Source organism: Aspergillus ambiguus (assembly GCF_047715705.1).
Source record: "Aspergillus ambiguus strain CBS 117.58 unplaced genomic scaffold BDV59scaffold_1, whole genome shotgun sequence".
NCBI lineage: Eukaryota > Fungi > Ascomycota > Eurotiomycetes > Eurotiales > Aspergillaceae > Aspergillus > Aspergillus ambiguus.
Window position 1 is genome coordinate 1,887,620 of NW_027395514.1, and position 21,997 is coordinate 1,909,616.

A 21,997-nucleotide genomic window follows, 5' to 3' on the forward strand; every position below is an offset into this window, starting at 1 on the left:
TCCTTTCGTCTCTCGTTACTCGTTTAGTTGACGTTGCGCACAACATCGTTAATGGCCTGCGCCACGTAGGCGACGTTCTTCTTGCTCACTGCGTCTGTTAGGTTCCCCTCCGGGAAGAAAGAAAGAAAGGCGGGTGGACTTACGACCGCTGATCGAGGCGCGACCCGACTTGAGGAGGTAGATGTGGTACTTCTCCTTCAGAGCGTACACCTGTGCCGGGGTGAGGCCGGTGTAGGAGAACATGCCGTTCTATGTAGGTGTCAGAGAAAATATCCGAAGAAGCCAAGGGAAGATAAAACGTACCTGCTCGACGATGTGCTTCCACGAACCCGGAGTCTCAAGACGAACCAGCTCGTCATACAGGGCCTTACGCATGGACTTGATGCGCGAGCTCATCACCTTGAGGTCCTCATGCCACTGGGCGGTGAGCTCGGGGTCGGTGAGCACCTTCTTGACGATGCTGCAGCCGGCGACGGGGCCCATGGAGAACTCGCCGCGGATGAGGTGGCAGAGGTTGTTGACAACGGTGTCACGGAGGTCCTGGGCGCCGTCGTTGAGCACGTAGTGGAAGGCGCCGACGCGCTGGCCGTACAGGCCGAAGTTCTTGGAGAAGCTCTGGGCGACACACATCTCCATGTTGGGCTTGTGGGTGAGGAAGTAGCGCACGGCCCAGGCGTCCTCGTCGGCGGAACCGGAGGCGAAGCCCTGGTAGGCGCTGTCGAAGAAGGGGAAGAGCTTCTTGCGCTCGCACAGGTCGGCGATGGCCTTCCACTGGTCGGGCGTGGGGTCCAGGCCGGTAGGGTTGTGCGCGCAGGCGTGCAGCAGGATGGCGTCGCCCTCCTGGGCGTCCTCCTCCAGCGTGGCCATCATGCCGGAAAAGTCAAAGGCGCGCGCGGCGGCGTTGTAGTACGGGTAGGTCTTGCGGGCGACGCCGGCCAGCTCCCAGATAGTCAGATGGTTGGCCCACGACGGGTTGGAGAGCCAGATGTGCTTGGGCTTCATGTGGTGCGCCAGGAACAGCGCGCCCAGATGGTTGGCACCCGTACCGGCGACGGTCTGCACCGACCCGATGCGGGCCTGTGTCTGCGTCAGCTGGGGCGTGGGGTTCGAGGCGTCGAAGCCGAACATGAGGTCCCGAGCCAGCTCGAGGAAGGCGACGTCACCCTCAATGGCGGTGTATTCGTGGCGGAAGAGGTTGTCCTCGTCGTGGAGGCGGTTCTCGGCCTCGCGCACGACCGGCAGCGGCCACGGCTTGCCATCGTCGGTGCGGTAGACGCCCACTCCCAGACTGACCTTCTGCGGGAAGTCGTCGTTGGCATATGCGCGGTTCAGGGCGAAGATCTCGTCCGCGGGGACGGGAGCCAAGGTGCTAAGGACGGTCATGATGGTTTTGTTCGTAAGGATCGAAAGGAAGGAAGAGGAGAGGTGTCAATTGAGATATCAGGGGGGATATCAGGAGGGGATATCAGGAGGGGATGGAATGCGGTACAACCAGCGTAAGATATGTCAATTATGTCTGTATCACACACAACAGGTCGGCAAAATCAGGAGGGGCGAGAGAAATGCCGGGGAAGGAATCGAAGACGCAGTGGAGCACACGGCAGCTGGGTAGATCGGGATCTCAGTCTTGCAGGTCGAGCGTCCGGCGAGAGTGGATTGATGAACCCCGATATCGCCTGAGCGGTCCTTTTTTAGTACTTTTTTCACTTTTGCCATCGTCGCCTCCGCGAACCATTGAGTTCACCGACGGAAAAGCCCGCTTCGCGCAGGTTCCTGGTAGTGCAGTGTGGGTCGATCCATGAATCAGTCCCGGATAATGGCAATGTTGTTATGGAGATAATCCGTGTGGTGTGCGAGATTCTCATCCCTAGCCAGGAGGAATGCCGATGGTAGATCAATCGAAGCTAGTCCGTTTGGCAATCTTTGGGTCTCTTGGGAGAAACTGATAGGATGACGTTGCTCCTCGCTGGAAGGATCCTCCGTGTCTTTTGGAGTATTTCGGGATAGATCGACCCCGCAAGAAGGAAATGCTGTCGGTCTTGAGAAGTATATGCTGTAGATGATCATAGTGGGCTTTAATGCCAGGCTGTGGGCGAGGTGGTGGCGATTCAGATGGATGGAGGAGAATCGAGGAGGGTCGAGGAGAGATATATTTCGGGCTGTATCGGTGTCGTTCACAGACAACAGAACATCATCCTACCGCGTAGACCCAACTCGACCTGGCGCGATCACCACCTGGGAGAAGAAGAGGGGTTGAAGAGGGGAATCGGAACGGCCGACGAGTTGGAGAGTTGGAGATGTTGCCGGTATCAACTTATCTTGTGCCGCTGTGCCGACTGTTCACCATACTCCTCCCTACTAGGTAATACTACTACTACTACTACTACTACTACTACTACTACTACTACTACCACCACGAATACAATATGACCGTCCAAAATCCCTCCGGCGATGAGAACCTGCATAACCAGCGGCCCAAGGTGATCATCCAACCCCTACATAACAGCATCCCCCCGGAGCTGCTGCCTCGATTCGACCCCGACTACGTGGAACACTACAACAAGTACAATGCCGGTCGTCTACACACCCACGAGGTGCCCATCGAAGAGTTCCGGAAGAACCCAGCCAAGTTTCTCACGGCCTACGGTCGTCGCGTGGGCCCCGATGTCTTCCGCATCACCGAGCAGAAATGTCCCGTGAAGGGAGGCGAGATCAAAATCCGCATCTTTGAGCCGGCGCTCGTCCGGGATGACCAGGGTCTGCCGAAGAAGAGAGCCGCCTATGTCAACTTCCACGGCGGAGGATGGGTGTTTGGAGACTTGTCGACCGACCATGACTTCTGCAAACGACTGGTCCACGACTTGGACGGGGGCTTGGTCGCCTTCGACGTGGACTATCGGCTGGCGCCCGAGAACAAGTTTCCAATCCCGGTAGATGATTGCTGGACGGCCTTCAACTGGGTGAGTGTTCTGCGGGTTCCTCGTCCGGGGTACGTCGGTTGCTGATCGGAGTGCAGATCCGCTCACAAAAGGCGGCCGAGTTCCATATTGACCCGAATCGAATGGCCGTCGGTGGTGCCTCTGCAGGAGGTCATCTCTCTGCCGTGGTCGCCCACCTCTGCCGCAATGCCAACATTCCGCTGGGACTGCAGGTCCTGGCGGTCCCCGTCTGCGATCTGCATAGTGTGTTCACTCCGGATGGCGAATTCGACCGGGAGAACTGCCCGTACGAGTCGTATCGCGAAATGGAGTTCACGGCGGCACTTCCAGCAGCACGGATGGCCTATTTCCATCGACACTTTCTGGGCGTGCCGCGACCTGCGAGATCGGAGGAGGTAGGTGATCAGCGGAGATGCTGTAACCCTCGGGATAACACGCTGACACGGTGGGATACCCATAGGACTGGAAGATCTCCCCAATCCTTGCGCGCAACTTCCAGGGGTTGGCACCGGCGTTGGTGTTTACCGCAGAAATGGATCCTCTGCGCGACGAAGGGGAGGCGTATGCGGCGAAACTAAAGGAGGCGGGATGCCAGGTGGAGCAGAAGCGGATGGCAGGAGCACCGCATACGTTTGTGCATCTGGATGGGATCCTGAAGGGAGGAGAGGAACATAACCGGATGGTGGTTGGGCGGCTGAGGGAGTTGTAGAAGTATGAAGTATACAGGTAGTAAAGGATAGAGGATCATGGTTTATCCGACGAGAATGCTTACCATACAATACACAATACCCGTCCCCTATCCGCAAGTGTCCGGCGGTAAGTTTGGTACGAGCGATACCGGGCCGGGAGATTTCGGCAGGCGAAGTCGGAAACGGCAGCAGCAGTTAAATAACTCTTTTTTCCCTGAACGACCTGCTCCAGTTGATTCCCCAGATTCTCCCATCCTGCTGGTATGTACGTCCGTAATTGAACTGGGTGACTCTCGATTGACTCGGGATGTCCCCCGGTTGATCAATTCCCGTCCTATGGTTATGCCTGGCCCGTTGCTAACTCTCCTCCAGTCCACAATGTTGTCCTCTGCCACCTCCTCCCGAGCCGCGGTGCGCTCCATGGCCTCCCTGACACATGCGGCCTCCAAATCCCCCGCAGTTGCTCGGCCTGCCATCGCCCTCGCTGCCCGCTCCCCCGCTTCGTTCACTTGCCGACGGGCTCTGAGCTCCAATACCCGATCCCTTCATCAATTCCCCCGCTTCCAGTCTCTTTCCTCCGTTTCCAGCCAGAGAACCTTCAGCACCACCGTCAGAATGGTACGTCTTTTGCATGTGGGTGACCGAGAATTGTGCCCTCTGGATCTGTTCTCGGGACCCTGTCTGGTGGTCCTTTCTGTGCCCCCGAACTCGGAATGCTGACTCTCCCAGTCTTCTGCCTCGCGTACCGAAACCGATGCCTTTGGTGAGATCCAGGTCCCCGCCGACAAGTACTGGGGCGCTCAGACCCAGCGGTAAGCTCCCCCGAACTCGATCGAGAGCAACTATACTGATAGACGAGTAGCTCCCTGGGCAACTTCAACATCAACCAGCCCCAGGACCGCATGCCCGAGCCTGTCATCAAGGCCTTTGGTATCCTGAAGGGTGCCGCCGCCACGGTGAACATGAAGTTCGGACTTGGTGAGTAACTCCCCCCCATCGAACCGTCTAGCCATCCTCCCCTAACCTCTCTCAGACCCCAAGATCGGTGAGGCCATTAAGCAGGCCGCCGCTGAGGTCGCCGAGGGTAAGCTCATGGACCACTTCCCTCTTGTGGTCTGGCAGACCGGCTCCGGTACCCAGTCCAACATGAACTCCAACGAGGTCATCTCCAACCGTGCCATTGAGATCCTCGGCGGCACCATGGGCACCAAGAAGCCCGTCCACCCCAACGACCACGTCAACATGTCGGCTTCGTCCAACGATTCCTTCCCCACGGCCATGCACATTGCTGCCGTCGTGGAGCTCGAGAACACTCTCCTCCCCGCCCTCCGTAGCCTGCGCAACGCTCTCCAGGTGAAGGTCGAGAAGTTCGAGAAGATCATCAAGATCGGCCGCACCCATCTGCAGGATGCCACTCCCCTCACCCTGGGCCAGGAGTTCTCCGGCTACGTCGCCCAGCTGGACCGCAACATCGAGCGGGTCGAGTCCACCATCCCCCACCTCCGCTACCTCGCTCAGGGTGGTACCGCTGTCGGTACCGGCCTGAACACCTTCAAAGGCTTCGACGAGGCCATCGCGGCTGAGGTCACCAAGATGACTGGCACCGAGTTCAAGACCGCCCCCAACAAGTTCGAGGTCCTCGCTGCCCACGACTCCATCGTCGAGGCCTCTGGTGCCCTCAACACCCTTGCCTGCTCCCTCTTCAAGATCGCCCAGGATATCCGTTTCCTCGGATCCGGTCCTCGCTGCGGTCTGGGCGAACTTGTCCTCCCCGAGAACGAGCCCGGTTCCTCCATCATGCCTGGCAAGGTCAACCCCACCCAGTGCGAGTCCCTCACCATGATCTGCTCCCAGGTCATGGGTAACCACGTTGCCGCGACCGTCGGCGGCATGAGCGGTCAGTTCGAGCTGAACGTGTTCAAGCCTTCGATGATTCGCAACCTCCTCCACAGCGTGCGCATTCTTGCCGATGGCATGAACAGCTTCGAGACCAACCTGGTGCACGGTCTTGATGCCAACGAGCAGAGAATCGACACTCTGCTCCACGAGAGGTATGTATTTTTTCCATCGATCGAAAGGAGTGATAGTTAACATGACCCGATTTAGTCTGATGCTCGTCACCTGCCTCAACCCCGTTATCGGCTACGACATGGCCTCCAAGGTGGCCAAGAACGCCCACAAGAAGAACCTCACCCTCAAGCAGAGCGCCATGGAGCTCAAGGCCCTGAGCGAGGAGGACTTCGACAAGTACGTCCGCCCCGAGCTCATGCTGGCCCCCAAGGAGAAGAAATAGAGGGGTGCAGTCAGTATGACCGAGAGGGCATTGGAGTATAGCGAAGAGAAGCGACCATTATCTATGTATACTAAATAAATTTTCTTCTACGCTTATCATTAGAAATGATGACTGGTTCATTCCATCAGCCCCAAACTCCGGATCGTCGTGTAGAGCGGCGATCTTGCATGCTATATTTAGCGCTTCCCACCAAAATCAAAGAAAAAGGGAAAGGCAAAAAACACAATAGCTTCAAAATATCAATCAATACCGTATCGATTAACGTTCCTGGATTCTAGAGGGCAAAATCTACTCGCTTGGACGCAAGCCACCCAGGGAACGGGGAGCTATAAATATTTGTGGGTGTCTCAGATTTGGACCCGAACGGGGCTGCTTCCATCCGATGTTTATCCTTGAAATTCGTCCCGCTCTTCTTCGCCTTCAACAACCCCCCCCCCCCCAATATCCAACCCAGTCTTTCGTTCACACCCCGTTCAGTCCTCGCTCTTTTCTCCTTCTCTCACAGCCCTCCTATCTATCCGGTAGCAATTGTCGTTTGAGATTGACCCCGCGATCCCTGTATCTCAGCAGTCGCAAACACCCCACTACCCCCTCGAACTACTCGAACAACAACTGATTGCTCAACCATAACCCAGCTCTGAGCTGAAGCCTGACTGTTGAGATTCACCCCAAAAATATGACCAACGCCGACGTCTCCAGCGCGACGACCCCCGTCCCCGTATCCAAAGCCGTCCCCATGAACAACCACCACGCCGACAGTGACGCCCCTCTATTCTCCTCCTCCCTGATCTCCCCTGAGGTGCTGGCCGCCCTGCCTCAAGACTACTCAATCCGTCCCATTCGCCGTTCGGATTTCAACCGCGGGTACCTGGACGTCCTGCGCGTGCTGACCACCGTCGGCGACATCTCCGAGGAACAGTGGAACCAGCGCTATGACTGGATCTCCGCCCGCAACGACGAGTATTATCTCCTGGTGATCTGTGATGGCGAGGGTCGCATTGTCGGCACGGGCAGTCTGATCGTCGAGCGCAAGTTCATCCATTCGCTCGGTCTGGTCGGTCACATCGAGGACATTGCCGTCGAAAAGGGGCAACAGGGGAAGAAACTGGGTTTGCGCATCATCCAGGCGCTGGACTATGTGGCCGAGCACGTCGGTTGCTACAAGGTTTGTCTTCCCGTTCTATCCCCAGGGGATTGATTTCGTTTCAGTCTGAGCTGACCGTCCGTGTGTCTGTAGACCATCCTGGATTGCTCCGAGGTTAACGAAGGCTTCTACCTGAAGTGTGGATTTAAGCGGGCTGGTCTGGAAATGGCCCATTATTACTAGACTTGGCGTATACGTTACTGTCGTCGCACATATCTGTTACTTTGTATAGGCGTTTGTACTCGGCTTGGGATTTGGTTTCTTTCGGGGAGCGCACGCATCGTTTATGGCACTTTCGGATGCGACTGGCGGATCGACGCTACGCTGACCAAGTGACTGGACTTTAGAGAAGGTTACCCTGTATTCTGTATCTTTAATAGAGCCCACCTGTGGGTGATACTCTTGTACCTAGGTAGTAAGCAACATACGAGATTTGTCTGGAAAGACAGGGGGGGACCTACGGAGTGGGAATGACTGCCGACTACGAGAACGGCATGCATTAATCAGAATCGATTCAAACTCCCAGGTTCTCAGAACAAGAGCTCCGGAGTCCTGTACGCCGACACAAGACAGAAACAACTCATCGCCCGGGAGCAAAAAACAAAGCATTCGGGGCGTCAGACAGCATATGGTAGACGGAAAACCAGTACAGAGACAGAGACACCTTCGTGTTTATTTCCAACAAGAATTTCCCATTTGATATTGATGTTGTGCAAGCCCATTAGCTAGTTTCATGAAAACCCCGTTAACGACCTTTTCCAACCAACTTCAAGTCTTCTCCTTTCGGATATCCCCGTCGGTTCAGATAGAATCCTTTTCTTTTCTTTTCCCCCGTGGAGCCACCATACCGGACGTCGGTGAAACGCCCGGTACAGGAAACGCTGACGATGATGATCTTTCGTTTGGCTTGTCGTCGTGGTATCGTAACCCCTTTCTCTCATCACCTATTTTCCCATTCTATCGTCGGAAAATATCTCGCGTTTAGTTGCCGGGGTTGGGGTTCATCTGGGAGTCCTCCGTCAGCCTGGGTCCTAGCCCGAGACCATGCAAATCGCCGAGATATCCTGCTCACGACACCCGCGAGTGCCGTGCCGGACCATCTCCGACACCATTCAACCTAGACGTACCTTGCGCTTGCCACCGGTCATGGTCACGTTGACGAAACGGCGGGTGTACTTGACGCGCTTGAGGGCACGGCCCTTGGGCTGCTTGGGCTTCTCTTGCTTCTCGACCTGTTGACGGGGGGGAAGAACCTCATCAGCATCTGCGTTCTTATACCCATCAAACAAAAGCCATCCCGGATATTTCCCCATATCGGCGCCATCGACGAACACCACCGGCCGTCCAGATATTCATTCCTCGTTGTTGTTCGTCAGGTGAAGCAAACGGTGCGTCGTCGATGGTGGCGGGCTCAACGTCGTAGGGGAAATATCCAGCCCGGCTCAGGGATCGCACAAGGGAATATCACCCACCTTAGGAGTCGCAGACTTGACCTTACCCGCACGGGCGAGAGATCCGTGAACCTTACCCATGGCTGCTGGTGATGTGTAGCTTGTCGGATCGAGATGGAAATGGACTGAGATTGAGGGCTGTCGAAGGGGGGCGGGAGAGGGGATTCGATCTGACTCTTGTGGGCAAAGCGCGCTAGTAAGCGAGATGGCGAGGTCGGTGATTAGTCAGAACCAGAGCCGCTTTCCGGGTATGCTGCCTGAGGCAGGACTATTCCCTCGAATATATACGGCTGCTTGTGGGATTTGGGAGGGACTGGGTTGAATGCGAGGGAACGTAATGTGTTCTTAGACCGCTGCTTCGCGCATATAATTCATCTACTCGAGCACATGCACACTCTGTCTTGTTCTTCACGTTGGCAAATCTGGGGATCCGATATCCCCTTTCCGGTTAGCGTAGGTTTGTGCCCTATATTCCCTTTTGGGTCACGTATCGCCAATCATCCTGGATCGGACTATGATGTAGTATGCTTTGCATCTTCTATGTCCGGAGTGAACCGTATGATATTATACATTAATACATTAATACTGGACTAATCACGTTGAAACATGATAGCGAGGTAACCGTTTGCTCTAACTCCCACGTTCTACTTCATAAGTCTACTTCATCTGTCTACATGACATCAGTCATGCCATCCAATGCACCTTCACGCTGTACACCCAGAGAACACAACTATCGGCTTATCATGTCACATCCGTTTTCCATTTCTTGGTAAAATACTATACCATGGCGTGCAATGATAGCCATGCGGGTTTCCCGTCCGCAAGAACCCAATCGCTCATACGCCGAATTGTTGCATTCAAGTTTTCTGAAGGGAAACACAAAGAAAATAATTCCTGCTCCGGAAAACCACCCAAGTTCCAGCCGTACCTTAACGTCCCCAGCCCAAGCCAGACCGCTCTAATTCCGTTTAACGCGACTTGGCAGCGACCTTGGGGGCAGAGCCCTTAGCACCCTGCTTGCTCTGGATGCGCTGGGCAGCGCCCTTGCCGCTGGCGGCGAGCTTGGCCTTCTCGGCCTTCTTACGGCTCTCGTTGGCGGCCTTCTTCTCCTTGGCATCCTTGATGGCCTGCTGGCGGGCGGCGGCACGAGCCTCGGGGCGCTGGTTGCGGCGCTCCTTGATCACATCAAGGGAGGCACCGACAACGGCACGCTGGTGCTTGACGACACGGCGGGTGCGCTTCTTGGCAACTTCCTGTTCAGAGTGAAAATCTCCCGGTCAGCATATGTTCTCCGGTCATGGGTAACCAGTGTTCCGTTCGTTCTGTTTGCGTCGCCCCCTCATCCTCCAATCGACATGCCATTAGACATGTAACCCGTCCTAGAACAAGTATTCCTCCCAATCACAGAACGAACGGTTGAACCCCAGGGGTGTGGCGGGGTGGTACTGACTTCAGAGATACCCTTCTTGTGCTGGCGACGGAAGAGGACGGTCCAGGCGATGCGGCGAGGGTTCTTGCGCTGGAGGAAAAGGGACTCGGACTTTCCATTCTGGAAGCGGAAGATCTTGCTGTCGCCACGGACGTACAGCTTACCCTATAAATCCATACATGTTAACATCATTCCCTGCTGACGTTGTTTCGCGATTTTGTCCTCCAAAAGTCGGCGGGGTGAAAGGGAAAAAAATTCCCCTCCATGATTGAAGCCGACAGGTTCGTAGGGGGGGCTTGTATTCAAGGGTTCGTGGGCGAGACAGGCGTTCGATGTCCATGGTGATCCGCCGATGAAAAAAGGGACAACGCACCTTTCCAGGGTAGATCTTCTGACCGCTGAAAGAATCGTCGTAGGTACGCATCTTGAACGTCGGTGATGCGCAGCCGGTCGAGACGAGTTGTTGTCGGTTGGCGTTGGGTGGTTGAGTCGATTCGGTCTCTGCGGCGAGCTGTTCGCGAAGGCCTGACACAATTGTGGTGCGGTGCGGAGCCTCGCTAAAGCACACCACGTGACCTCCTCTGCCCTTGGCCTTCCGCCTTCCGACATCAATGCAAAGTATACGACTCTGAATGATGATGCTTTTTGGTTTTGGCTTGAAATGTTTTTGGAAAACATCGCGCTCCGCATACGACAGGATAGTATCAGCTGCTATGTAGTACATTATCTCAGTGATCTTATGTCGGTGCTAGTGTAATACTGCTATCCCGACGTAATAGCACTTTCATGGCCCATATACTCGCATGACCTTCATGAATCATTATCATTGCCTTCCAATTAACAATACCCTTTCAGTAATTGATATCCCATGTTCAATGCCAGTCGCACGCATTCCGAGGGCTAGGCTTGCATTCCTACGCGGAAGACAACATTAGAACCCCATATCCTTCCCGTCGAAGCAACATACCTTGCACTGGATATCGTAGCAGAATTCATTTGGACAACTACCGCAACACCCCGGACACACGTAGCGGCCACATCCACCTGGCTCACTGCACAGAGAGAACGTGCTAACGTCCTTCGCCTGGGGTCCCAGACTGTCAATGACCTTGACCATCTGGTGCGCCTTGACAGCACGCTCATAAGCAACCCCATCCGCGTCCAGCGCTGTATTAACGATAATTCGTCTCGCGTTCTCATAGACGCAACATGCGGCGCCACAGAGACCACATTCACTGCGGCAGCTGGTACAACGTAGGTTGACTGAGTCCCATTCTCTTACGTCATCCACGCGGTGCGCCTCCGATACACTCAGATCGCGGAATTTTACCTCCGTGCCGGTGACTCTGCGGACGTACGCCACCTGTTTGCGTAGTGTCAGTACAGTAGGCGCTGATATTCATAACAGAAGGCTTACCAGGTCTTCAAAGGCGCCCTTTGCCAGCTCGCGAGCTCTGGCGGGCACTTTGGCATGCAGCGCGAGTCGATGATATTCGCCCTGTAGTTGCTCCTTGAAGGCGCGTGGCCTGGTAGGGATTTGTACCGCCGCGTCCTTGATGCGTGGCAGCAGACCGTCGTGGACGGGTCTTTCTATTGGCTTTCCGAAGTCGAGGTCTATGAACATAAAGTCTGATTGGAGTCAGAACTTTGCCGCACTCCAAGTCAACTCTATGCAATAAAAAGAAGGAATACGTACCCTGAGGGGATCCGTAGTAGTATCTCGCAGCGGATGGTGCCGTGAACGAGCGTTTCACCACAGGCCGGTCGTCCTTGCTTTTCGCCGGGCTGCTGAGAAGAAGGCTTTTGAGTGTGCTTGAAGTGATGGTTACGCTCTTGCTTGTGTCCTGGGTAGTGATCGAGTTGGACCGTAGCGAGCGACCAGCGCCTGGTCTTCTGCTTGGGGACGGGAGCTGTTTCTCGCTGGGACTCTTCGGCAATGAAATCGAGTTCATGGAGCTTCCAGTGAAAGACCTGAGCCTTGCGAACGAGCTGATCTTGGGAGAGCTCTGCGCAATGTTGTCTGGGGGTTTTGTCCCTTCAGGTTCGTCTTGCTCAGGGACCTGGGGAAGTGATAGCTCGACACGAGAGTTGTTCTTGACGAGAAAGGGCGATCCAAGTTGGCTAGTGAGTTCATCGGAGGACTGGCTCGACTGGGTATCAGAGGGAGGACTTTCGTCGTTGAAGTCATGAAGAGCTGAGAAACTAGAAGGTCTGATCTTAGTGAGTCGATAAAAGAGATATATGGTGCTGAATCCACACACGTTCCAGAGGTTTTCTTTTTGGCCTTTCCCTTGGTTTTGCTCCTGAGTCTGAGTTTGCCTGCCATGGTGGAGATAGTGATCCCTGAGTGAGTGGTTCAGTGGGGATGGTGGATGGATGTGAAGAGGTAGGGAGAAGGAGAATGAGATGTGCAGGTGGTGGTCTTCAGAGGAGCCATCTGAAGTGTTATGGGAAGATCTTGATACAGACATTGTTGAGCAGAATGCTTCACTAAGCAAAAAATCCATGCGATAAGCATAGCTATATTCCTTCACAAGCCAATCAGCACCTAGGGGGTATTCACGACAGATACTGGTATTGGATCCATGCTTCACGCATGCTATGGTATCTCCATCCACTGATTAATGGCGTACGTCTCATGTTTAGACAGCATAATCCTGGTCTATTGCCTTCATCACAACTAAGTCGGCATTCTCTAGTGATACAACTTAGCGGATAGTCGTGCATGATACAATTCTATGGAAGTAGACTCTAATAAAGCGACAAACCGCAATTCCAGATAGAGGAAGGCGGAAGACAGACACATATAGCACGTCTTAGGAAACAACCAGGGAAAACCGTCGAGCGAAACAAACCAGACTGAGGAGTATCAATGCATTTGCGGGATGAAAGCACGCGTTTTCTCATAAAATCAAAGCAAGACATAAGGGTTCTTAAGCGCCATAGGGCTGATCCAATCCAAAAAAAATAAATACCCGTGAGACCTGGACTGCAGCTCTTTTCCTTCATGGTCACATCACAACGTTGCTGCTCACGTTTTACCATGCTAGCAAGTAAGTTTGTCCTCTAACGGGTTTAGATTGTTGCATGGATCTTGGTCCATTCTTTGGCGGTCTGGATGGCCGCAGGCTCATCCTCCTTCCAACGCTGGGCGACATCGTTGGCAAGCGGGTCATCCGGATTCGGGGCTCCTAGCAGAGCCTGGATCGAAAGCAAGATGGTGCGGATCTGGAGAGCGGGAGACCAATTGTCTATGGAGAGATTAGAACTGAATGACGGGAGATGATGGTATGGCAAATATTCCCCAAAGACATACTCTTGAGGACATCCAAACAGATACGCCCCAGGCGGTCGATATTGGGGTGGTAGATCTTGGTCAAGAATCGAATCTTTGGCGGCGTCATGGGGTAGTCTTCGGGCAGGAACAGCTCAAGGTGAAAGATGCCACCTAACGGGTAATTAACGAATATCCCAAGAGTACGCTACCAAGCAGCAGAACAAGGTTATATACCTTCGTACGGGGATTGCGTCGGTCCGTGGATGGAAACATCGAAGTATCGCAGATTGTCTTCATGGGGAACTGCATTGATACCAGGAACCCTAACGAAGAGGAAACAATCAGCCACGATATCCAATGTGACGTAGACTGCGATGACTTACGGCTCGGCCATCAGACGCTCGGTCTCTTTCACGATTCTCTTCGGCAACGCCATCTTGACTAAAACTTGATGTGGGTGGGGTGGTAGCACTGGGTACAAATTGTATATACGATCTAGCTGGCGCTGAAAAAGGCAGGTTGGAAATATCCGATGACTCGGTCACGGCGAGGACCAGCACACCCGCCAACAATTTGAGGTCTGGCTTAGGAATAGATCGTGAAGGCGTGAAGATCCTCTGGCAGCGACGGCCAAAACGACGTAACGGACAGAGGGGTGCCCTGCATACACCGCCTTCTGTGTTCGGACAGTTTCCCCCAAGCCCAATCGGGTATGACTATCGTATCGAGGCATCTCCGATCCCATCAACGAACTCACCGTCTCCACTGCCGGGGAACTTTGTGGAGTGAGTCTCTCAGAGAGCATCACTGTCGGTCGAGACGTCCAGGTATGTCGTTGCTAACTACCTACCGGATTGACTGACTTTCTCATCGTCATTGGATCTCCTAGTGCTCCGACTTCACCTGGTCGACCTATCAACGCGCAATGCGTGTGCGTGCCTCCTCGATCCGCATCACCTCGCCCGCTCAATCAAATACCTCCGGAAGCCATCGCAATGGGATCACGACTTCGGTTTACTGAAAAGCCCCTCGAATGCTGTATATAGAGGACCCCCGCCGCACCAATCGCGAGATCACACCGACAAGGGTATTGATTGGAGTTGCATGCGGTCTCTATTAGCGGAACAAAAACAACATAATCGGAAACCATGGCCGACCCCCTCGAGCCCAGGCCTCTCACATCGGCCTTCGAAAGCCCGACCTTTGGCGAGGATAGTTCCTTCCATGTGGACCAACCGGTTGGTTCCATGTCTATATCGCCATGTGGACGAGATGTGGTCCTAGCCTCGAAAGAAGGCCTCCACGTTATCGATCTAGACTCCCCATATTCCCCCCCGCGTTACCTTCCGCATCATACTCCCTGGGAGGTTGCGGATGTTCAATGGTCGCCCTTTGCTGCGCGAGATTACTGGGTCGTCAGCACCTCGAACCAAAAGGCGTTGGTCTGGAACTTGGGGATGAAGACAGGCCAGACTTCCATTGAACATGTGCTGCATGCCCACACGCGGGCTATCACCGATATCAACTTCTCTGCGCACCATCCAGATGTCTTGGCGACCTGCGCTGTCGACAGCTTCGTCCATTGTTGGGATCTGCGTATTCCATCCCGTCCCGCAATCTCCTTTTCGGACTGGTTCGCTGGAGCCACCCAAGTGAAATGGAACCGACAGGATCCAAACGTTATAGCCAGCTCCCATGACAGGACCCTGCGTATCTGGGATAAGCGGATGGGCGCCTCTCCAATACGCTCTATCGAGGCACATGACACTAAGATCTACGGAGTCGATTGGAATCGCGTTCGACCTGGAGCGGTTGTGACGTGCTCTTTGGACAAGACAATAAAATTCTGGGACTACACGGTAGAGGGGGACGTGCCCGAGAAGATAATCCGTGCCCCTTTCCCAGTATGGCGAGCACGGAATACCCCATTTGGCTGGGGTGTTCTCGCAATGCCCCAACGAGGCAATAATGATCTTCATTTATACAGCCGTCGGGCTGGTGAGGGTGCAAACCCAGCCGAAGATCTTCCCCTCGTGCATAGCTTTCCCGGACACAAGGGCCAAGTGAAGGAGTTTCTTTGGCGGGCTCGTGGAGGGGTTGCAAATGGGATCGACAACAGAGATTTTCAGCTAGTTTCTTGGGGAACGGATAAGGAGCTTCGCCTACATCGGGTTGACCCTGATATCCTGCAAAGTGTGGGGTTTGAAAGAGGCAAATCGTTCGTGTCGAACTTGAACCTCACGCGGGACGGCGCTGTTTACAAGAGCTTCCGCGATGTGGGTACAAACCAGGAAGATGAAGACACAGATTCTATGTCTGCGTTCCAAAACTCCACCCATTCCTCTCATGGCCTGGGTATGAACACCATATCGGTTCCGTATGGCCGGAACTGGACTCAGGGCGGACAGACAGATTCCAGGATTGGTATGCAAGGAAGGTCAAACCTTCGCGCTGATACCAATCCCATCAACTGGATGCGAGGTGTGAAGATCTCTGGCTGGGACATAGAAACTCTAGGGGACGAGATAACCCACGTGGGCGAGAAATTCACGAAAGTCGCATTCGAGTCTGTTGACGTTCGGCAACGCAAAGCAACAATATCTCTTCACGGGCCATGGGGCACCGATGGCGACACCCTCTTCCTCAAGGTTGACATCAAGTTCCCTTCTGATTACCCGCGGGCTTCTATGCCATCATTCAGCGTGCAAAAGACCACTGCGGTCACTGATCAACTAGCTGATAAACTTATTTCTGAGCTTCGGACCATCGCCGAGACTTACCTCTCTTACAAGAGAGGGTGTCTCGAAGGCATTGTTCGCTATCTACTGGGTGAAAGCACCCTTGAGGAAAGCATCGCTTGGATCCTGGGAGAAACAGCTGAAACCGTGAAATCTCCTGTCAATGGCCAAGAAGGCGAAGAAGAATCAAGCGATGAGGACGAAGTAGGAATGTCCCGCAGCCAGGAACTGGGCATGAGCTCCGACCTTCTTCGCCCTGTCAATGCGAATGTTATGGTGCCCGTGGCGAAAGCGTGCGGTGCGCTTTGGGCCAATGACGGCCGTCTGGTGTGCTTCTTCCCAACCAAGAAGGACAAATCTGCAATTCTGCTAGAGAATCTGGGCTTCAAAGAAATGACCAGACTTTCGAGGGCAGATAAAGTTTTCGAAGGGTTTGGTCGTTTACAAACGAGCTCGCCGGGCCCTCGCGCTACTGGAACCATTACTAGTACAGAAGATGGCGCTTCAGACTACTCAGATGACTCAGACGCAGAAACATCAAGCTCTTCTGGTTCATCGGGGATATTGTCTGGCCTGCAACACCGATTCCCAACCCCTCAAACCTGGCGCAGTGCTGGGAGTCTTGGATTCTATAGACCCAGATCGACCGACAATTCGCAAAGATCAACGGTTGGCGGACTGACTACCAAATCCTCGGAAGCTCCTCAGAATACGATCTCGATATACGACTTCAGCGACTTGCTACCAGCAAAACGTGAGCTGGCAAGCCAGTATCGTATCTGTGGCAAAGGAACTGATGTCTGTGCTCACAATGCTTCCGTAGCCCTGGATCATGGCCACTATGAGCTCGCTCGCATCTGGGGTCTCGTGAAATTGATACTACACGACACTTCAGCCCCACAAGGCCTCTGTGTCTCAAAGAGACCTTTCCGCATGCAGAGGAAGGACAGTGCAGTTGATCTAAGTTATGACACGACGCACGATGATGACCGCCCAAAAGATGCGCTGAGCACAGCGATCCAATGGGGTGACCACCCATTTGGTGGACGCTGGCTTATTCCTGCCCTGTTAGAGCACTTCGAGCGGATTGGTGACGTTCAAATGGTCGCAATGCTCTCTTGTGTTCTCCATGAATCAAATCTCTCAAGACCGACACCCAGGGAAGAGCCCCGGAATAACAGGAATGTCTCAAGGCGGATGGATGAGCAATCGTTTTCATTGGACCTGTACTCTCCTTACGGAACTAAATCGCAGACTGCGACACCTCCTGCTTCCACACCAAAAGAAAGCCACGCGACGCCAATCACTCATAGTTCTGGACGTTCATCGTCCGAGATCTGGCGCGCTGATTCTACACCTCCATATTCCACAGGCACGACTCCTCCTTTTGCCTCACGAGCTGGAATACCTACAGAGCGGAGAATGCTAGGTCACCATAATACTGTCTCAGTGGGTGTCTCTCCCGACCAGGTGACTCAAACCCGCACTGGGTCGGGTCTTGGATCCGTCCTGGCTTCTTCTTTGTCTCGGTCTTTTACCTTCGGCCCATCTTCGGCCTCTCCCCCGGCCCATGCTCTGTCCAAGAGAAAGCAGAGCCCAGGCGGTAGCCCCGGTACAACGGGTGGACCCGGCGTATGGGCTACGAGCACTTTCTCTGCAAAGCCAGTGTCAGCGGTCCCAGACTACCTTACGACTTCAACCGCAGTCACATCCAGGACACACTCCGACACTGGAAGTGACAGGCCGGAAAAACAGACTGGGAAACCGCGAATCCGTGTCTCTCTCAAGAATCCGAGCTCCTTCGAAAGCAGTCGTCGCACGGAAAGTCATCTACTCGATTGCAACAAGGAACGGCTATACTGGTCCTACCGTGTCGCGTATGCACATCTACTGTCGATTTGGGGTTTACCAGTGCAGCGAACAGAAGTCCTCAAGATCGGCGGAACAATGGAACCCAACGATCCGGTGTTCCCACTTGGACACGGCAGCCCAAAATCTTCATTATCGCTCCCGACAGTCGGACGGAAGGCTTCTGATGATATAGCAGATTCGGGAATGGAGGGATTGGACCTTCAACGGCATTGCATCCAATGTGGCCGTCCTCTTCAGCTTTCCATTTTCTCAACGCGAGCTATTGCAGATGCAGCTACCAAGCAACATATGAAGGGAAATGTTGTGTACCCCGCTTGTACGCATTGCAAGCCGAAACAGCCTCTTCCTCTTAGCCTTCCCTGTATCATCTGCGGTGAAGTGGTTGAAGGAATGTTGACACCTTGTTTTGGCTGCGGACATGTTGTCTGTTTTAACTGCCACCGGGGGTGGTTCTCAATGGCCTCGGCCATTTCGCAAGATGAAGAGCATTTCACAGACTCTTCGGAGAATGAGCAGGAGTTTCTCTTCTGCCCCAGTGGATGTGGATGCAAATGCTCCGATCATATCGGAATAGATATCTCGACATCGTGGAGCACATCGTCTTTGAGACAGGAAAGTACTCGTGCGTCTCACAGTCGATCCCGGCTTAGGCGATCGGATGGATCAACTCGGCATTCTGACATCCCAGCTGGAAATGTTGGTCAGCATGAAGATGATCTTCTCGACCACTGGCAGGCATCTCCGTTCGCCTCTCTCGCTAGAGGTCTAGGTGGGGGGCTGAGTCGCGGTCTGCGGCCGAAGGATGATAAACGGAAGACAAAGCCTGGGACCTCGTTTATTCCAAAGAAAACATCCATGAACCAAGTGGAAAGTGGATGGTCACCATGAGCATGTACTGTTGCTGATTATTGCGTGTTGTTTGGCTTATGTATACCCCTATCTCGTTGTCATGGCGTTCTGCCTCAGGTTTATATATCTGTGTATAGCATCAACGATACCAAGCCTCTGGGCCTATTAATGCACTTTGCCAAGGACCAAGGCCTCACGATATGACTTTCGGACCGTGGTCCACAAACTGTTGGATAAACAAGAGCCCGAAGACTAAGACATCTGGTTCGACGGACCCGTGGTTAAGGCCCTAGACATTCTGTAGCACCAAAAAAAAAGGCACCAGAGTTCGATTCCGCAACCATGACCGTTTCTATCTACATTCAAATACCAGACAGCAATGTTGAATTGGGAAAAGAAACACTTCAAATCACAACCGCCACGTGGTCCGTCATGTAGGCACTGATGTCTCCCAGCATAAACGCCGCAATAACGGACACACCACCGAACCCAATGCTAGCATAGTACACCCACTTATAGCTCTCTGCATATGCAATCTGTCCAGCTGTCACAACGGCCTCATAGGCAGCGTCGTTAGCCCCAATACCGGGGATCTCTCGCAGACTTTCTAGCAAGGAGCTAGACGTGACTTGGATGGCAGTGGCGATGTATTCGGGGTTCGTGATGTTGAGTTTTGTCATCATGACGCCGCCGATATAATGCTCAGCGTTCGGGACGAATTTGGAAATAAAGATGTTGTAGTAGATACAGTAGCCGATGCTACCTCCAACGACGCGGATAGACAGGGTGAGGGCTGAAATTGTTGCGATCAAGTCCTAGAGAGTTATGGTTAATGCGGTGATTTTATTAGGAAACGTGAGCCAAATGGCGACAATGAATAAGACTCACGTCCGGGCAAATGATCGTAGTAATGATCGATGCTGGGACGACGATCCCTCCGATGCCCAACCCGGCTACAGTGAGGATACCCCAGAGTTGGTAGAGGTTATCAATTTTAGCAATCGACATAGCGCCGCAACCTATAGTTAGTTAGTTTTTGATGGGAACGGCCAAAGAGAGGTTCGCCAAGTGACTGACCTGCTGTCATCAGGACACTGCTCGCAATCAACAACTCCTTGTTATGGCCCCGAAAGACACTCAGCAACCACAGGACAATACAGGCGCCGAACATTATCCCTAATCCAATGGGGAGACTTCGGAGACCGACTGCAACTGGATCATGTCCGTAGACGTTTTCTGATTGAGTAGGCCAGAACATGATCACAGAGAAGAAGTTTGCGCCTGAAATGAATGTAATCACTAGGGTCATACCCAGTGTACGTGGTTCTTGCTTTAGACGGCTCGGAAATATTGGGTATTTTGCACCGTAGATTTCCCAGAAGCCAAACGCAATCAAGAAAACAACTCCAAGGATAAGGGGGGCAAGAACATGGGCTGAGGACCAGGGATACTGCAGGCGATTTAGTTATGTTCACGATAGAAAATCAAGGGTACCTACCTGATAGCCACCCCATTGCATTCCCGCCATAAGAAGGATTAAGCCTACAATGCTCAAAAAGCCACCAACATAGTCAACTCGACTGATAATTTCCCGTCTGGTCAGATTTTGGGAGTTGACTCTCGGAGGCGGAAAGTAAAACAGGATCGTGCTCAGCAGTCCAAACCCACTCCACGCAGCACAGAATGCGCCGACATTACGCCAGTGGCTGCTGGAGGCAATAAGCTGAGCCCACAAGACGGACGGCGCAAACGGAGCGATTGTAAAGATCAATATGGCGACATATTTGCCACGTTTTCTGGTGGGTGCCATTTCGGATGTAGCCGCCAACGCCGTCAGTTCGTTGACACCGGCGCCCGCCCCAGCAATTGCCATACCACCTATTCGAGTTATGTTAGAAACCGAGCATTATTCATATAAGAAGATATACATATCTGAGACATACCAATGAACACATTCATGGTTTTTGCAGTAGTGCATACGATCATTCCGATGACAACAAGAGAAGCACCGATGATGGCAACATATCGACGGCCGATTAAATCTGATAGCGAACCGACAAAAGGACAGACACCGGCAAGCGAGAGTAAATTTGCGAGAACCTGTGTGCTCATCAGCTCAGGGCCCTTTTGTGTACAAACATGAGGCACCTACAAACCACACCCACCGGTCGACGCCGCCAATATCGCCGTAGATTATGGGTGGAATACCACCTGCCGAGCGATGTCAGATTAGAGAGACATCAGATGTTAAGAGTAATCGAACCGAGTAAATAGACCGGAATTTGGCTTCCAGTCCACAGGAAGGCCATGGATGCGAAACCCATGAAACGACGAAACGTCATCTGGAAGTAAACAGAAGGGTTAGAGCTTTATTGCCAGACCTCAGGTCCACAGGATAGTGTCCCTTACAGGGTACTTCGCCTCAGAATCCAACGCCTCGTCTGCTTCGTTACTTGGCGTGACATTCTCGTAATGGCTGCAACTCGGGTCGGAAATATTCTTGTGAGTAGTATGCTCAATGGCCTTCTCATCTAGCCGAGATTGGCTCGAATGCTCAGTGAGCTCCATTGTTGTCATTGTAGCAACCAGTCCGACTTGAACTTTTTCGAAAGGAAGATCCCTGAGGAGAATGGCGATTATAAGGACAATCGCCGTGGTTCTCGAGGGTCTAGGACAGGAAAGCGGACCTAATGTCGGCGGCCCATATATTCTTATACCCCTCGAGGAAGATAAAGAAAATGATGAAACGCTTTAGGTCCCACAGGCTGTGTGGGTCGATAATGCTTAACCATGAAAATTGCGGAGCAAGATATCATCCTTGCGGGGGACGATGATTCCATCGACAGTGGATACTTCCAAAGACAATCTGAATCTAATAACGGGAGTTACTACCGTTTTGAGACACAGCCGAGGCATCTTCTGCCTATCGATGCTGTCGGGCGTTGACCATTGCCGACGGTCAAGTTCTTACTCGTGGTTGGATCTCATCAAGCCGGGGCAAATGCGGGGGAAAGCGTGGAGACCACGCCATCAGACACTATGGAGTCCCAACAGAGTAAGGGTCCGGACGAATCATCTACACTACCATGGTCATAGAGGTAATAGCCATGCGTACCCCCTTAGAGCTCGGAGGGTGGTTGATGATGCTGATGGGCTAATCCGATTCCCACGACGGAACTCGCGTCTACCTCCGTGGCGACACTTTGGACCCTGATTCAGTTTCAGATGGTCATTGTGCATTGGCCTTCCTTGACTAGGTTGTCTCTTTTCACGCATGAGTCCATCCATGTTTCGGATGTGGAGTTCTTCGTGGTAT

At 53.3% G+C, this 21,997-nt stretch overlaps 10 protein-coding genes across 10 annotated transcripts; 4 read left to right on the top strand and 6 right to left on the bottom strand.

Moving 5' to 3' along the window:
• Positions 1-23: 23 nt before the first annotated feature.
• On the bottom strand, positions 24-1,383 carry BDV59DRAFT_190411 (putative aspartate transaminase; the record flags this gene model as incomplete). Its single annotated transcript, XM_073691748.1, has 3 exons — positions 24-94; positions 144-249; positions 304-1,383. The coding sequence occupies 3 exons, from the start codon at positions 1,381-1,383 to the stop codon at positions 24-26; spliced, it is 1,257 nt and encodes a 418-aa protein (XP_073553567.1).
• A 1,043-nt stretch (positions 1,384-2,426) lies between these two features.
• On the top strand, positions 2,427-3,648 carry BDV59DRAFT_207034 (alpha/beta hydrolase; the record flags this gene model as incomplete). Its single annotated transcript, XM_073694915.1, has 3 exons — positions 2,427-2,960; positions 3,017-3,334; positions 3,400-3,648. The coding sequence occupies 3 exons, from the start codon at positions 2,427-2,429 to the stop codon at positions 3,646-3,648; spliced, it is 1,101 nt and encodes a 366-aa protein (XP_073553568.1).
• Positions 3,649-3,854: 206 nt separating this feature from the next.
• BDV59DRAFT_167564 (class II fumarate hydratase) lies at positions 3,855-6,145 on the top strand. The gene is made up of 6 exons (XM_073687930.1): positions 3,855-3,889; positions 4,001-4,246; positions 4,358-4,440; positions 4,491-4,606; positions 4,662-5,679; positions 5,735-6,145. Exons 2-6 carry the CDS (start codon positions 4,007-4,009, stop codon positions 5,919-5,921), a joined length of 1,644 nt encoding a protein of 547 aa, XP_073553569.1. The 5' UTR covers positions 3,855-3,889; positions 4,001-4,006; the 3' UTR covers positions 5,922-6,145.
• A 452-nt stretch (positions 6,146-6,597) lies between these two features.
• Positions 6,598-7,248, top strand: gup1 (glucosamine 6-phosphate N-acetyltransferase; the record flags this gene model as incomplete). The annotated part of the gene is made up of 2 exons (XM_073692982.1): positions 6,598-7,086; positions 7,159-7,248. The coding sequence occupies 2 exons, from the start codon at positions 6,598-6,600 to the stop codon at positions 7,246-7,248; spliced, it is 579 nt and encodes a 192-aa protein (XP_073553570.1).
• Positions 7,249-8,046: 798 nt separating this feature from the next.
• On the bottom strand, positions 8,047-8,378 carry BDV59DRAFT_197675 (40S ribosomal protein eS30; the record flags this gene model as incomplete). Its single annotated transcript, XM_073692983.1, has 2 exons — positions 8,047-8,070; positions 8,193-8,378. 2 exons carry the CDS (start codon positions 8,376-8,378, stop codon positions 8,047-8,049), a joined length of 210 nt encoding a protein of 69 aa, XP_073553571.1.
• Positions 8,379-9,128: 750 nt separating this feature from the next.
• On the bottom strand, positions 9,129-10,442 carry BDV59DRAFT_167570 (60S ribosomal protein eL24). The gene is made up of 3 exons (XM_073687931.1): positions 10,319-10,442; positions 9,967-10,110; positions 9,129-9,769 (listed from the first exon to the last, which is right to left on the bottom strand). Exons 1-3 carry the CDS (start codon positions 10,367-10,369, stop codon positions 9,485-9,487), a joined length of 480 nt encoding a protein of 159 aa, XP_073553572.1. The 5' UTR covers positions 10,370-10,442; the 3' UTR covers positions 9,129-9,484.
• A 375-nt stretch (positions 10,443-10,817) lies between these two features.
• On the bottom strand, positions 10,818-12,271 carry BDV59DRAFT_190415 (uncharacterized protein; the record flags this gene model as incomplete). Its single annotated transcript, XM_073691749.1, has 5 exons — positions 10,818-10,859; positions 10,973-11,308; positions 11,363-11,574; positions 11,642-12,147; positions 12,207-12,271. 5 exons carry the CDS (start codon positions 12,269-12,271, stop codon positions 10,818-10,820), a joined length of 1,161 nt encoding a protein of 386 aa, XP_073553573.1.
• Positions 12,272-12,600: 329 nt separating this feature from the next.
• BDV59DRAFT_167572 (E2 ubiquitin-conjugating protein UBC13) lies at positions 12,601-13,821 on the bottom strand. Its single transcript, XM_073687932.1, has 4 exons — positions 13,606-13,821; positions 13,457-13,545; positions 13,262-13,393; positions 12,601-13,196 (listed from the first exon to the last, which is right to left on the bottom strand). Exons 1-4 carry the CDS (start codon positions 13,656-13,658, stop codon positions 13,021-13,023), a joined length of 450 nt encoding a protein of 149 aa, XP_073553574.1. The 5' UTR covers positions 13,659-13,821; the 3' UTR covers positions 12,601-13,020.
• Positions 13,822-13,976: 155 nt separating this feature from the next.
• On the top strand, positions 13,977-18,867 carry BDV59DRAFT_167575 (Mtc5p). The gene is made up of 2 exons (XM_073687933.1): positions 13,977-14,049; positions 14,112-18,867. The coding sequence occupies exon 2, from the start codon at positions 14,371-14,373 to the stop codon at positions 18,718-18,720; it is 4,350 nt and encodes a 1,449-aa protein (XP_073553575.1). The 5' UTR covers positions 13,977-14,049; positions 14,112-14,370; the 3' UTR covers positions 18,721-18,867.
• A 216-nt stretch (positions 18,868-19,083) lies between these two features.
• BDV59DRAFT_207039 (putative MFS drug efflux pump) lies at positions 19,084-21,963 on the bottom strand (the record flags this gene model as incomplete). The annotated part of the gene is made up of 8 exons (XM_073694916.1): positions 21,091-21,963; positions 20,945-21,023; positions 20,834-20,892; positions 20,625-20,781; positions 20,180-20,559; positions 19,759-20,131; positions 19,570-19,700; positions 19,084-19,496 (listed from the first exon to the last, which is right to left on the bottom strand). The coding sequence occupies exons 1-8, from the start codon at positions 21,256-21,258 to the stop codon at positions 19,086-19,088; spliced, it is 1,758 nt and encodes a 585-aa protein (XP_073553576.1). The 5' UTR covers positions 21,259-21,963.
• Between the last annotated feature and the right edge of the window lie 34 nt (positions 21,964-21,997).